General features: G+C 42.3%; 1 protein-coding gene across 13 annotated transcripts in view; it reads right to left on the bottom strand.

Moving 5' to 3' along the window:
- LOC123745528 (uncharacterized) overlaps positions 1-16,603 on the bottom strand; it is a 103,184-nt gene that overhangs the window by 45,053 nt on the left and 41,528 nt on the right. For 6 of the 13 annotated variants that reach the window (XM_069311998.1, XM_069311999.1, XM_069311997.1 and 3 more), the window contains exons 8-9: positions 10,174-10,365; positions 6,203-6,279 (exon numbers count right to left, since the gene is read on the bottom strand). In XM_069311998.1, the coding sequence (XP_069168099.1) occupies positions 6,203-6,279; positions 10,174-10,365 (269 nt within the window). The remainder of the gene's footprint in view (positions 1-6,202; positions 6,280-10,173; positions 10,366-16,603) is intronic. The other 7 variants (XM_069312003.1, XM_069312001.1, XM_069311996.1 and 4 more) reach the window with 2 other exon arrangements.

The raw sequence follows: 16,603 nt of genomic DNA on the forward strand, positions 1-16,603 counted from the left end.
ACACGTGAATGTTGCCAATCATATCAGCCGAAGAACTGGGGTCTGAGTTCTCCCTGCTTCCCCCCCCCACATGGAGGGGGGGGGGGGGGTTCGTGTAGACAGTAACGTGGTGATATCATGTCTCGTTTTCATTTGGGGAGTTCTGTCCACTAGTTCGGCTTTTCAGTAGCAATGTTAACCAGAATAGCAGTTTTGGAGTGCTTACTTTTCTGGGTGCCTAACCCGGTTGATGGCAAACATAGAATGCTTCCAACCACACGGCGGGTTTCTATGGTCATTGCTCCTCATGCCTCTCTGAGGGGGCCAGGTTCTGGCTCGTGGTCCCCGGTAGGCCTAGAACTCAACCCACATCGACTGATGCCAAAATCTAATCCATCCAAAACAGCCTGGATAGCTCTGGGGAGCCGCAGGGGCTCGCCCTAGAAACTGCACCAGTTATGTGCACATAACTAGTGCAGTTTTATATAACTACAATAACTTTGAAATAGTGTTACATTTAATGTATCACCTGTAAACAAGTGACATGCAAAATTAAAGAACTGAAATGAGCTACAAACCGTATTTAATAATACTTACTGTACTTTATTAAGAGATGAAAAGCTGTATGAACTGTAGAGTTATACAGTATTGTACAGCATATCTCAGCTCTGTCTGGCAAGTACAGTATGGCACTTCAGCCTTATGCTCTCGCTTACTGGTACAATACACAATGCTGTAGTCGGTTATAACTTACTGCATCAAGAGGTTCAATGTTCCATTCCATTTCTGCACATATACTGATACTTTCAAATTCAAATACTGTACGTTAATTCCTTAATGAATTAGAAATCATAATGGCAGGTGAAAAGTATTTCGGCAAAAAGCATGAGATTAACTGGCTGGAAATCAAATGGAGCTTCCAAGAAAGTATGCGACTAAACTCCATCTGGTATCATCACTGTAATAACAGCCACCATGACCACTCCTGTGGCCACGTCACCAGGCCTCTCGGCGCAGAGCATCCTACATCTGGCTAGTCACCCCAACAAATCTTCATAAATAGGTTACAGAAAATATAAAAGAAAACAAGCTAGTGATTTTAGCCAGATTTGGGACACTGAAATGAAAGGTCAGGTGATGTAATGGCAAGATTCAGTGTTGGTAGTTTGAACACAGTAGCCAAATGTATAAGGTTGCGTGTCAAGATGTTGGGAGGCATTCCAAAAGTTTGGATGCTGGCAACATCACTGTGTTGAACTGGGAAGCCCATCTACCAGTAATGGCAGAATGAATTCTGCCATTTTGAAATCTTATGGAAACATTTTGTAACAATTTAAATTATTTGTTCTTGTCAATTTATTATTTTTTGACCCCAATTATAGATGCTGCTACAGTACTCCACATTTAACTTTAATTCACTAAATGCACATGTCTTTTAAAAATCTTAGGATAAAATCCCCAACATGAAGGCAGTTTACATATCAACTAACTAAAAACCAGTGTTAAATGTAACGAAATGCCAATTTCAGGGTGAGCCCCGGAGGCTCCCTGAAGCTACCACACACATTTCAGTGCCATACTCTCAGGTGCCAACAGTCACAGGAGTTTTTGTTGGCCTACTGGGTACCTAGAGCCAGAACCTGGTCCCCTCAATGAGGCACAGGGAGTGATGGCCTATGAAAACTTGACATTTATAGCCTAACATAATTGCCACCGCCAGGATGCACCCAGAAAGGTAGGCGAACCAAAATAAACCACTGCATGGTTTAAGAAGAGTTCTCAGCGTCAAAATCACCAAAAAGACTCCCCCAACAAAATTAAACCACTCAATTTTCTTGAAACAAGTCTCAGCTAGTTCATGACCCACATTGGGGGAGGGAGATGCTTCTTTGAGGGGACCAGGTTCTGGCTCTGGGGCACCGGTAGGCCAATAAGAACTCCTGCGACTGATGGCACCTGATAGCATGGCAATAATCGGTGTATGATAGCATCAAGGAGCCGAAAGGGCTCCCCCCAGAAAACCATTTAGCACTCACACTACTGGATAAAACTATATATCAGGAATGCTTTCAAATATTATATAATAGTTGAATTATATTAGATTAAAAAACCAGCATTAAATGTAATGAAATGCCTTTCTGGGTAGGCCTCAGTGGCTCTCTGGAGCTATCCAGACCACGATAGTTCCACACAATAGTCACATCAGTGTTAAGAGTCTTTGATAGCTTACCATACATCAGAGTCAGAACCTGGCCCCAACCCTCTAACAGAGGCACATGGGGCAGGCAGTGAACTCTACCTAGATAAAGCTTGTCACCACTAGGTGGCTGCCAGCTTACCCATGTCAACACTCCTCAGCCCTTTGGCTGGTGTCCAACTACAGTATTTGGACTCCTCCTCGATTTGCCAGCCTATTGGGTCCCAACTGTTTTATTGGTAAGTGTTGGCTATCCTATGGACTCTGTCCTTTGGAGGCATATTTGCTTGTGTATTATTTCAATGTTTGATATGTGCTTCACATGCGTGTGGACTTTGGAAACTGTCCACCTCGAGCTGCACGTGCCCAGGGCAAGCAGCTCTTTCCTAGGCACTCAGTTGGCATTGTGACTGCCCTGACAGGGTAACTTCCCATTAAGTTCTGGAGTTTGTCCCATAGAGGCTTGTCTACTGCATAGGGTGTCTTGCTCAGAGTAGTGCAAGGGTCCTTGACTTATCTCCAATGATTTGAGGTTGGGGGTTCTGGGCTTTAATTATTATGAGGTGTACTATGGTTCACAAGGTTGTTTATACTGTATAGCATGCTGCCGACACATTTCATAACCATGTTCATCCTAAATGTTGTGTTTGGTGTTAGCTCTTCTGGTGAGAATCCCTAGTGCCTGGGTCTCCTGCTTGGTTCTTACATTCAGGCCCTGGCAAGTATCACGGGTCTTTTGGTGTGGCCTGTTGTGGAATGACTTGTCAAATCGGCACTCGCTACTTGTGAGTTTGAGGGATGTTAGTAAATTTTGCTAGAAACTGATGATGGACCCCTGTAAGTTAAGAATGGGACTGGTGGCTTCTGTCCTACACGGGTGAATTCCTTAATCACAAAGTTCTCATGCTGGGATGCCTTTCAGCTGGACTGGTCAATATGGGAGGTTCATTTATTTTTTCTCCCTGTTCAGCTGTGGCTCCAGGTTTTGTACAGATTGGAGACTTATGCAGGCAGAGTGAGCCTGCTTGATGGGGTTGTGAGAGTAGTTCTACTCCCCAAGCCCGGGCCGAGGCCAGGCTTGACTTGCAAGAGTTTAGTCTATCAGGCTGTTGCTTGGAGCGGCCCGTAGGCCCACAAACCCATCACAGCCCAGTTGGTCCGGCACTCCTTGAAGAAAACAATCTAGTTTTCTCTTGAAGATGTCCATGGTTGTTCCGGCAATATCTTTGATGCTTGCTGGTAGGATGTTGAACAACCGCAGACCTTTTGCTTTTTTGCTAAAGACATAAGGGAGGGAGCGAGGGAGGGAGGACACAAATATATACAGGTATATATATATATATTATATATGCAGGACCTTTAGCCTTTAGCTCTTTGGTACGCAGCTCAGCCACCATTTTTTCCAACTCTTCTGGCTTGACAGCTTGGCGTTTTTCCACCGTAGCTCCCTTTTAAAGCAGATTGGTCCGAGACGTTCCTCACTATACTGACGTTCTTATCTGAACTTTATGTCAGTAGTTTTTGATAATGATCTATAATCATTTGTATGGTGTGCAGGTGGCTGGATTATTCATATACCATCTGCACTGGGATACAACTGACCCATTTGTAGTCATTTGGATCATTTGTAGAGATGTTTGCTACATTGTTCATTTTTCTATATGAATCTTGCATTTGTCTATTTTGCTTCATTGAATTTTTTTTTGTTTCTTCTGTGGTTATCTTAAGAATTTCCTACTCCATGTGTGATTGTCAAGGGGGAGGGGGAGGTTCTGGCTGTGGTCTCTGGTAGGCTACAGAGGATTCCTCGGGCTGATGTGACTCGTGGGTGTGTGTTGAACAATCTCAGTGTGGATAGCTACAGGAAGCCACCATTTGGCCCCACCATAAAATAAAAAAGTTAAAATTATGCATTTTCCTTTACTTTTGTGAACATTACTTACAAAACATCTTGAAGTCCATGCATTTCCATGAACAAATTGAATAATATAATCCTTGCACTCTTAATATCTAAAGATCAACTGAATGGTCCCAAGTTTTATTCTTGTGCAGAATGAGACTTTTTGACCACATTTCCTTGCATCTAATGCACCTGTTTATCTTGCAGCAAAATAGGTTCCTTGAAGTTAGGCAACTTCAAGAAGGTTAGTTAAAGTTAGGTTAGGTAAGTGGCATTTTGGGGTAAAGGTTAGTATTTAATGTGAGGGTGGTGGCTTGATATACCTAACAGGTTTCATGCCCTTGACAATGGCAAACCATATCTTAGACTTCCTCCAGAAAGGTCTTATTGGTTTTTGTATTCCTATTTAAAGACAAAAACCTCCTTAGATGCCCAAGGATCAGTGAATTGATTGACTCAAGATACTCAATATAGCTACTTTTGTTTAATTTTGTCTATATTCAGTAGCATTCTCTCATGATAATTCTTAATGGTTCCACTCATTGTAACTGCCCTTCCATATTTAAATCAAAAACAAAATATCCTTTCTTCCCCCCTAAGGAGTAAAATATAATCATTTCAGATATTATTTGAATTATTATTTCAACAAGAAAGAAGTATCAGAACACCAATGTCATTTACCTACCAAAGGAAATGTTGTCAAGCAAACTTCATTCCTCAAAAGCTCTACATTGGTAAGACATACAACTTTGAAGAGCAATGCATCAACTGAAATGGCTACACTTATCCCTCAAGGTGCAGTCATCGTAAGTAGATCATATAGTGTAATGTGGCCATCAAGTGATGATTTACATTTTGTGGCCATGTTTGAATACCGATGATGCCCAACTGTCTCGAGAGTTAAATTTGCTGTTACGTCCACTTCCTCATCTCTCTCTCAAATTGTAACAAGGTAGATAGTTTCCCTCCATTGTGTACTGTCCCTCTGGTCTCCTGTCACCTAATTCCATTTCCATAATTCTACTTTTGCTTGTGCTGAATTCCAGTAGCCATTTCTCTGACCACCTCTGCAACCTTTTCAACTCCTCTTAGAGGATCGTACAATCCTCATCAGTCACGTTTCTTGTCATAAATTCAGATTAGGCAAAATTGTAATTAATTTTGTCAATAAAAATTTTTGTTTGGAGGGGGTATGGAGGGGCACATTTAGACATTTTGAGGTTATCTTGAGATGATTTCGGGGCTTTAGTGTGCCCGCGGCCCGGTTCTTGACCAGGCCTCCACCCCCAGGAAGCAGCCCATAACAGCTGTCTAACTCCCAGGTACCTATTTTTACTGCTCAGTAACAGGGGCATAGGGTGAAAGAAACTCTGCCCGTTGTTTCTCGCCGGCGCCCGGGATCGAACCCGGGACCACAGGATCACTAAGTCCAGTGTGCTATCCACTTGGCCGACCGGCAAGCGGCCGACATGCTTGCAGAGTTGAGGTAGGCTCCTAGTCTTGCCTTGTGAACAATCTTAGATTAATGCAATGACTTATTTCTCACTCTTTTATCTTATTTACATATAAAATTTTGAATTGAATTAACTTCAACAACTTCTGTATCTAACTTATTCCATTTATTGACAGTTCTAGCACTGAAAAAGTTCTTCCCGATGTCTCCAACATCTCCAGTTTCTATCTTGTTCTGCCGTTCTTAGCTTTGAACAATTCTGCTTTGTTTACGTTGTCAATTTTGCCTTGAATCTTACATGTTATTGTCATGTTCTCCCTATCTCTCCTTTCCTCCAGTATGGTAAGGTCCATATTGTGTTGTTTTAAGAGAGTATACATGATAAAGCCCGGGTGCATTCTCAGAGTTAATAATGTGTTGGGGTAATGTGTGTCAGTGTGCCACAATAGTCTCACTACTGCTCAACTTACAATTCTGTATATTTACACAACTGCTTCTCACCAGTACTTATCCTCCAGTGCAGTCTACCATCACATAAGGTAATACTTTATTATCTTCACTTGTACTATCACTAATAATACCATTAACAATAGCAAACTCATTCATGTTGTCATGGGTAATGACTAAGATGAGAATAAATATTAAGACCAATGTAACCATTCACTCTCCTTACCTCACAATAGTATCCCAACTTCCCTGGCTGGTCTTTAATGGGTCTTACTGTGATGAAATTACCACCATACTCTTCAGCTGGAAACATTAGAAATTACTAATATATACATAATAACAAATACAGTATATAATTAAGTCAATTTAAATCATTCCATTCCTTAATGTATTAGGGAAGCTAAACATATGGTCTTCCTGGTAATTGTCTTTCACCTGTTTAATAAGCCAAGCCTTGATAGGCAGCTCCTCTAATATGGTGACTAAAAAAATCTGACAAGATCATTTGCAATAAATTTATTTTAAGAAAATAATGGAGGAGGAAGTAGATGACAAATGCAAACCAGGTCACAGATGAGAACAGACTGTGCTAACAAATGCCAACAAGATAAAGCAGCAAGACCCTCAACATAAGGGGCCAGATTCACGAAGCAGTTACGCAAGCACTGACGAACCTATACAACTTTTCACAACGTTTGGCGACTTTGTTTACACTTATTAAACAGATAATGAGCTCCGAAGCACCAGGAGGCTGTTTATAACAATAACAACAGTTGATTGGGAAGTCTTCATGCTTCTAAACTGTTTAATAAATGTAACCAAAGCCGTCAAAGATTGAGGAAAGATGTACACGTTCGTAAGCACTTGCGTAACCGCTTCGTGAATCTGGCCCCAAAAGATGTACACGTTCGTAAGCACTTGCATAACTGCTTCATGAATCTGGCCTAATGTTTGGAGACAGGTAAATTTTGTAATAGTATGGAATCTACTAGAGGGGGAGCAGCATGTGTACACAAGGAAGCTACAGAAGAAGTGAAACAAGGAAGGCACCGACTGGTGATGAAGTCACCTTCACAAGAGACAAGAAGCAGCTAAGGGAGCATGGACTAGTCTCTAATAGACTAATATGTATGAAGACAGAGGGGTTAAGTCACCAAAGACAAGATGAGTAAAGCAACCGCTTCATCGTATAGATAACAAGACGTGAGAACAGACTCTCGATTATAAAGTTATCAGACTGCCATATATGCTCGCTAATATTTATGGCAGACGCCTACTTCATTTCCTTTAAAGAAAATTACATTATTTTTTTAAGAGGAAACATATTCCAATACGAAGATTTAAGGTCGAGACGAAGTGTACAGAGGGAAGCCATTGACAATAAGACTGCAGAGGTAGTAACACATCTGAGAACACATCAACAAGGCCAAGAATAGAAGACAGTGAAGGAAGATATGGTACAACAAATATTGAGTAACTACAGAAATAGTGGGAAAAATTTAGGATAGACTTTAATTTGGAGTCTAATGCATCCAACAGCCTGGTTGACCAGTCCGTAAGGACGCTAAACTCCAAAATCATCGAGGTTATCTCAAGGTAAGGGGGAGAGGGACCAGGTGAGAGCATGTGAGAGGGAGAGGGACCAGGTGAGAGCATGTGAGAGGGACCAGGTGAGAACATGTGAGAGGGACCAGGTGAGAGCATGTGAGAGGGACCAGGTGAGAGCATGTGAGAGGGACCAGGTGAGAGCATGTGAGAGGGAGAGGGACCAGGTGAGAGCATGTGAGAGGGAGAGGGACCAGGTGAGAGCATGTGAGAGGGAGAGGGACCAGGTGAGAGCATGTGAGAGGGAGAGGGACCAGGTGAGAGCATGTAAGAGGGAGAGGGACCAGGTGAGAGCATGTGAGAGGGAGAGGGACCAGGTGAGAGCATGTGAGAGGGAGAGGGACCAGGTGAGAGCATGTGAGAGGGAGAGGGACCAGGTGAGAGCACATGGGTAGGGGGGGATGTGTGGTCAGAATGGAAGAATATGTAGTGGGTAAGACTACATGGGATAAACTACACCTAACCCCAATCCATTAATGACTGTAATAGTGGCATAGATGATGCTGCCCATATAGGATTTTGGCAGACATACCGAGTTCTTACCTAATTGTGTATACAGGTAGCAAGATCCAGCATCTCCACCTGCACCTCATTGCTATTATATCTGGTGTATTTATATCTACCGTTTTTCCACTTCCCTGTCATTGTTGCTCTTGAAACGTTGAAAGATGTTTATTTTCACTATATTTGATTCAAACTTATTCCACTTGTTTGCCACACTTCCTACACACAAATATGCCTGTGCCCACTTATTTCATTCTCTCATCCAGTAAAAGATTACTGTTATCCCCACTGACTAATCCCCTTGGCACCTTGCATGTTGAGGTCATATTCTCGTGTCCTCCTATTGTCTAATGTGGATAGGTTTAGTTCATCTAGCCTATCCTCAAAGGTCATTTTTTTTACCTCTGGCACCAGTGGTATTGCAAATTACCGAGTTCTCTCAGTTTTCTTCTTGTACATTACCAGGTGTGGGATCTTCTGGTCTAACACAGTGTGTATAACAGTCTGAAGGATTCCTCCGTCGGATTCTTTACCAACATTCTTATGCCTGCCAGTCTTGCATAAGCAGCTAATATTATGTTAATGTGTGCCTCTGGTGTTAAAATCTCTATCACCAGGTTCTGTTGGCAGATATTCATCACATCACAACTTGACATTAAGACACACAGAAATCACAGTAGCGTGATGTATCAAATGAACAAATCCACAAGGGCCGTGACGAGGATTCGAACCTACGTCTGAGAGCATCCCAGACGTCACGTCACGGCCCTTATGGATGTGTTCATTTGACATTAGGATTTCATTCAGTAAAATTCTCCCATAAAGTACAGAAATTCATCAGCTACTGTATTCTCCAAGTAAGAATCCCAATTTTCTTTTTGTTTTCTTTATATTTCATTTTGGCATATTTTAAATATTTATACTGTTTACAAATAATGTTTTTGCCATTATATGTAAAAGGAAGCATTTCATCCCTTATGGGTCTGTTCCATACAGTTCACCAAATCAGGATTGTACTAAATGAAGAATTGCCAACTTTAAAACTACATTACTGTATTCAGGATACAAAGCTGAAAATTTACATGCCACTGTATACAGCATGGTTCTAAAATACACACATTCAAAATATTGGTATAAAGAAAATACCTTTATCTTAACTGCTAAAACAACTCTACCAACTGCATATATTGCATAGCAAAACTTCTTAGGGTACCATCAGTAACAGACTACTGGGATTATCACCCAGAATCTAGATGTGAAAAATGTTTGGAGCATCTACGCTTATTGGTTGTCAAGATATGGGCCAAGACCATACACTCTCTCTCCGGTGACTTTAGCTCTTTTCTGAGTGTCTAGGAAGTATCCAGGCAATATGTGAAGGCATTCTCCAGATTAGGAACTCCTTTGGGAAATACCCAATAACAGCACCTAGATATTCAATCCATGGACTACATAGGTAAGGGACAACAGAAAGTGGGGGCACGGGTGGAAGTTAAAAACAAATGAGTCAGAATACTCATATGCAGTACGAGTAGTTAACAAGTGGGATGAGTTGAACCTGAGGGGGGGGGGGGGCTGGAACCATCCAGCAATCAAAGTTTCACCAGTATGAACAAGAACTTCATTTAATTATGAGATGGAGCGAGAGCTCGATCTTTCTCACTCTACACACAAGCCAAGCATAGACTATATATAAATATCTCAAGATATTTATATATCAAAATCCACTTACCAAGTGAGAAAAACCTAATTGAAATGCAAGGAGCTACAAATATATATTCTATTGCAAGAGTAATTTTACACAATTATATTTGATGAATGATCTATGTACAAATGACATTGTTTTAGCCCAGCAATACTATTCATTTGGAGAAACAAGCTAGACCAAAAATATTATGGATTTTCAATCAAACAAGCAACACAGTAAAGTAAGAAGACTAGTGTACTAATAGCCAGAACCTTCGGTGGCAATATCTGAAACTTCCTCCTTCCCGATTACTGGCTTTGTCAAGGGATCACAAGTCCTCACACCAGCCTTATGGCTACCTTCAGTAATAAACATTAATACAAAACACAATTATTACCTACCCAATTTTTTATTTTCATCGTCAATACGGTCATTATCCTCATCATCATCTTCACAATCCATATTGTCATTCCACATATTCTTGTCACTATAGCCATAATCATCATCATCTTGCTTCTGTTTCTTGTTGTCCTCGGGATGGTCTTGAGGTGCATCGCGCTTGTATCCTGCTGAAGGCCTTGTCCATATATTCCCTAATATACCAGTATGGAAAAACAGAAATGTTGTGTGCGGAAAACTGACATAATACGGAGCATTCACGCCCGAACCTCGTGACGCAGCCTAAAACTGCTTCCGCTGGGTCCGGCGTTCAGTAGTGCTGAAATTATTGTTACTTACTTCCTTGCCCTTTATTAACTGACCAAAAACATTTAAAAAATTATTTATCTTTATAATGTATACTTACATTACCCAATGTTAACCCATCCACTGCTTCCATCCCCATCGGTGATTTCTTCTTGTGCTGAAATTACCTTGTGTGACTGATCCTCTTGGGGTTTAAATGCTTTTTCCACATGCATCTGGATGTAGGACTTTTAAATAGCCTAGCAGTCAAAAGGGTAAACCACAACAAGAGATCTTGAAACATACAGAACTGCAGGGAAGCCTACTGTTCAAATTCTTTGTTTTAATAAAATACTTGTTATAATAATAACCTTTCATACAACAGTTGGGTTACTTACCATTTATTAATACATCCATCTGCCTCAAGAACTCTCTCATTACATCGAACTTACTACATTCCAAATTTCAAAAAGATTGTGGTGCAAAACAAGATACTCCAGCTCCTCAACAGCCTTGGATTAACATATCACAGACTGCAGGATATTTACACTTTAACCTACAAGCCCCAACCCTCTAAACCCAAGTCTAATGTATAAACTTCCTTGGTCCCTCAAACTTGGTTTTGCTCCCTAAACTGTTCAACTTGGTTACTCTCTCTACATGCTTTCCTTCCTCACCAGTCCAGTTTTGCACCTTGCAAGCTAATAAGTACTTAATAACTAGCACGGGTATTTCTTCGTGGGACAGGTCACGAGATGAGATAATCAGTATTTGATGTATATTGACACGACAAATAATGCCGACAACAGAATTAAGACCCTGTTAACAAATATATATTTCACAAAAATAGTGATGCCTTGGAAGACACAGCCACCTCAGGAAGCAGTCAAGGTCTGTGAGTGGCTGGAAAAAAAAGGTTAAATATCTATGTGCAGTAGTTAAGACACCCAACCCCACACATCTCAAAACAAAGGTTGTGATAATGTTTTGTTTCGTCCTGGACCACTATCAACTTGTGTTTCATCACTTCCTTTATTTTCAGATACATGGGTTGGGTGTCTTATTTCACTGGGCAACAATTTTTAAAAAGTTGTCTGCTTCAGAGATAAAAAGAGCTCTTTATCATGCATTATAACATGCTGAATCCAAATAAAATTAAATTTCCTGATTAGGTATAGCTTTGTGTGTGAGGATGGTAACAAAATCTTGCTTTATTCAACCCATGTGGTGGCTGCTATAAGTTTTTCACCCAGGCTCCAATGAGGGGGCAGAGTGACCAGTCTCTCATAACACACACACACACACACTCGCACAACTATCCCACTCACAAAGAAAATAGCAGTAATGTGTGTATTCTCCACCCTGCACACCCATCACAACACCAACAACCTTCAAGTCCTCACGCTGCTGCTGCTGCTGCTGCTGATGTTGGCCATTGTTTATTCATGTCAAAAGCTGCTTCATGTTGTCATAAGTCATTCATTTGGGCTATAAAACCCAAACCCAATGGAATTGATGGCAAAACGCTCCCATTATGCAGCAAAACAGGTTAAGATTCATCTTGTATGAAAACTAGAGCTAATCAACAATTTCAAACATATTCAGTGACCCAGAATTAGTCAAGATCGACTTCAATTGTTTCAGAAGCATTTTTGGCTGTAGACCCGTGTTTTCAGCCATGTTATTGTGACTTACCGTCTTTTACGTGTAGTTTACCTAAAATACCGGAATAGAATGTCTTATTAAAGGAAACGTATATCTGCTAAGAATGAAACAACACAAATATAAGAGTGTGTACTATATCTTAGGAATGAAAAGATGTGTTGAATTGATAAAAGACAAAAAGGATATTCTGTCAACACTAACGAGTCAAGTCGCAACTTAATTATTTGCTTAAAACCAGACTTAAAATCCCAGTCATGCTCCACAGTTCCCCCGTTTATGAAGTCCAATATCAGTTCTAATGCTCAACATCTCTCGGGTTTCCTAATGGGAAGTTAGGTAAATCCATTTTAGTACAATGTTTTAAGCAACACTATTCAATTTTCCTCTTACTCCTACAATACTTCCCAATTATATTGTGGTGAGAGATTGGGGTGGAGATGATGACAATCATGATGGCAACATAACTGTGAAGATGGTCTTAGAAATGTTCAGAGAAAGCAATACATGCAACTGCTGCTTAAATTCCAAGATGCACAAAGGTCTTCTTAATTTTACAGATTATTATGTCAGGTCCTTTGGTTATGGATACATTCTCCCACTAATGCTAATTACTTTAAGAGAATGGACTACATGCCACATCACACAATGAACTAATTTTGCAGACATCAGGCTGACCCAGTGAACGATCTACCATCTTAGAAGCAAAATGGGTATACCCTTTGCCAATAATGGTTCTTGGTTACATCACACCCACTTCAGCGCCACTTGTTCCTGACAGCACTCACACTAGTGCCACCTGTTCCTGACAGCACCCACACCAGTGCTACCTGTTCTTGACAGCACCCACACCAGTGCCACCTGTTCTCGACAGCACCCACACCAGCGCCACCTGTTCTTGACAGCACCCACACCAGTGCCACCTGTTCTTGACAGCACCCACACCAGCGCCACCTGTTCTTGACAGCACCCACACCAGTGCTACCTGTTCTTGACAGCACCCACACCAGCGCCACCTGTTCTTGACAGCACCCACACCAGTGCCACCTGTTCTTGACAGCACCCACACCAGTGCCACCTGTTCCTGACAGCACCCACACCAGCGCCACCTGTTCTTGACAGCACTCACACCAGCGCCACCTGTTCTTGACAGCACCCACACCAGTGCTACCTGTTCTTGACAGCACCCACACCAGTGCCACCTGTTCTTGACAGCACCCACACCAGTGCCACCTGTTCTTGACAGCACCCACACCAGTGCCACCTGTTCTTGACAGCACCCACACCAGTGCCACCTGTTCTTGACAGCACCCACACCAGCGCCACCTGTTCTTGACAGCACCCACACCAGCGCCACCTATCCATGGCTACACTCGGCACAATGACTTTGCTAGCCTAGTCCAGTTTTTTTTTATAATCCGAGAAGTAGGCCAACCTGCATTTTATTTCAACCAGCAGTTTGTCTACTTCTTCACAAGGTGTCAGACAAGTAATTTAATGCTCAATCAATCTTTACTTACATGAGAAGGCCAAACACAATACATTGTTTGGTAAATGTTTCAAGCATTACTTAACAAGTGCACAACACGTAGAAGCAGCCAGTATGTCTAAGATATACTAAATGAGGCCTATTTTTCAGGAAAAGAAATTTGCAAAGGGAGCAAGGCATTAAATATTTACAAAGAAAATATGGTCAAGAATTAAATTACAAGTAATGGATACCATACAACGCTTAATGACACAGTTAGGCTTATGCCTCACACATTAAAACTGTAGATGTATGAAGGGCAACATTTAAAGACTCGTTAAAGTCTTGCAAAAAATATAATTGCAAAAGAGGGAAAAAAAGACCACCTCATAACCAAGCTTCAAGTCATAGTTGATAAAAGTTATGACAAGACTCAAGAATGATGACACATTTGAAATTAAGACATTCATATCATATAATATGGGAAACATAACCACTTGTATTAAGAACAGCAGAACAAGCAGAGATTATCCCACTGGGCCAAGATGCACTGGTCAGATTTAAATACTAGTTTACTAGAGTTTTTAAGTTGACTGTTGCAACAAGCTAAAATGTTTCATGCTTCAAGAGAAACAAAACAAGTGTAATGTTAGTAAGAAGACAATAGGGCAGAGTCGCAGGTTGCCCATGGACTCTTGCCACAATGTTTACAACTAGTGGAAACTTATGATAAGCATCATTCACCAAAACTGATCCCCTTAGAAGAACATTCATAATAGGAAGTATGGCGGCAGATCACATACATTAAAGAGGTAAGATAAGTAAATGGAAAGGTGTGGTGGCGAGGTGTGCTTACTCAACTGTGGAGGCGAGGTGTGCTTACTCAACTGTGGTGGCGTGATGTGCTTACTCAACTGTGGTGGCGAGGTGTGCTTACTCAACTGTGGTGGCGAGGTGTGCTTACTCAACTGTGGTGGCGAGGTGTGCTTACTCAACTGTGGAGGCGAGGTGTGCTTACTCAACTGTGGTGGCGTGATGTGCTTACTCAACTGTGGTGGCGAGGTGTGCTTACTCAACTGTGGTGGCGAGGTGTGCTTACTCAACTGTGGTGGCGAGGTGTGCTTACTCAACTGTGGTGGCGAGGTGTGCTTACTCAACTGTGGTGGCGAGGTGTGCTTACTCAACTGTGGTGGTGAGGTGTGCTTACTCAACTGTGGTGGCGAGGTGTGCTTACTCAACTGTGGTGGTGAGGTGTGCTTACTCAACTGTGGTGGTGAGGTGTGCTTACTCAACTGTGGAGGCGAGGTGTGCTTACTCAACTGTGGTGGCGTGATGTGCTTACTCAACTGTGGTGGCGTGATGTGCTTACTCAACTGTGGTGGCGAGGTGTGCTTACTCAACTGTGGTGGCGAGGTGTGCTTACTCAACTGTGGTGGCGAGGTGTGCTTACTCAACTGTGGTGGTGAGGTGTGCTTACTCAACTGTGGTGGCGAGGTGTGCTTACTCAACTGTGGTGGTGAGGTGTGCTTACTCAACTGTGGAGGCGAGGTGTGCTTACTCAACTGTGGTGGCGTGATGTGCTTACTCAACTGTGGTGGCGTGATGTGCTTACTCAACTGTGGTGGCGAGGTGTGCTTACTCAACTGTGGTGGCGAGGTGTGCTTACTCAACTGTGGTGGCGAGGTGTGCTTACTCAACTGTGGTGGCGAGGTGTGCTTACTCAACTGTGGTGGCGAGGTGTGCTTACTCAACTGTGGTGGTGAGGTGTGCTTACTCAACTGTGGTGGCGAGGTGTGCTTACTCAACTGTGGTGGCGAGGTGTGCTTACTCAACTGTGGTGGCGAGGTGTGCTTACTCAACTGTGGTGGCGAGGTGTGCTTACTCAACTGTGGTGGCGAGGTGTGCTTACTCAACTGTGGTGGTGAGGTGTGCTTACTCAACTGTGGTGGCGAGGTGTGCTTACTCAACTGTGGTGGCGAGGTGTACTCACCTAGTTGTACTCACCTAGTTGTGTTTGTGGGGGTTGAGCTCTGGCTCTTTGGTCCCGCCTCTCAACCGTCAATCAACAGGTTGTAACACCCATGATCTCCCCCCCCCCCCTTAGAGTTCACACCCAGGGAAGCCTTCTCCAAGAGGTCAGCCCAGATGACCTCCGGTTTATCTTGTATATTGATTAAAAATTCCTGGGTTAGTCTTAGTCAGCATAGTTTCAAGTATGTAATATTTCATGCAAGGAAATTAGACTCCAGATTCTTATGTGTAAACATCCCTGGATCTCCCCCTTTTGGCCAGGTCAGAGGTCAGTCACATGTAATTAATAACTCCTCTCTTGAAGAGTGTAGGGTGAATGTCAAGCAAGCTTTTTGAAATATTTCTTGAGTGTTTGTACACTTTTGGTGGGTAGCAACAGCAGATCTCCCCCTCCCCCCTGTGGGGGGTTGTATATAGAGGGCCTGTAGGAACATAGGAAGGGCAGAGTGCGGTACACCGGGATCGAGAGCGGGGCTGTGAAGAACATCTCAGCCAGGGAGAGACAGATAGCTTAAGGTAATGTGTGTGATCTCTGAGTTTTTATTCCATGTCCAAATTTCTTAACTTTTTGCCAGTGTTAGTGTAGCATTTATAAGTAGTGATTGACATAATTTTGGTCTCAATAAACTCGTTAAATTTCCCGTCTGTGTCAATTGTTGAATCCTCTTAGCCTTTTGGATATAGTGGCTGACAACCGTTTTCAAAATTAATGACAGTCATAGAAAGTACTCTCCAAGTCAAGCAATGTTTCTTGCCTCGTTGCTTGATATAGTCTCAATGGTCAAAGGCAGATGGTGGCAGCGTATTTCATCCTGTGTTAGCATCTCCTTGTTGGCAGTGTACTTTGTAGTCCCGGTGTAACCATCATATGTCAGCCCATAAGTGTTACCAAGTGCAACCAATGGGGAAGTGTTACTCAGGATAGTTTAGTGTTCCATTATAGTGGTGTTCCATTATAGTGGTACATTTTAGGGTGGTGTTACAAT

This window comes from Procambarus clarkii, chromosome 71, assembly GCF_040958095.1.
Source record: "Procambarus clarkii isolate CNS0578487 chromosome 71, FALCON_Pclarkii_2.0, whole genome shotgun sequence".
In the NCBI taxonomy this organism is placed as follows: Eukaryota; Metazoa; Arthropoda; class Malacostraca; order Decapoda; family Cambaridae; genus Procambarus; species Procambarus clarkii.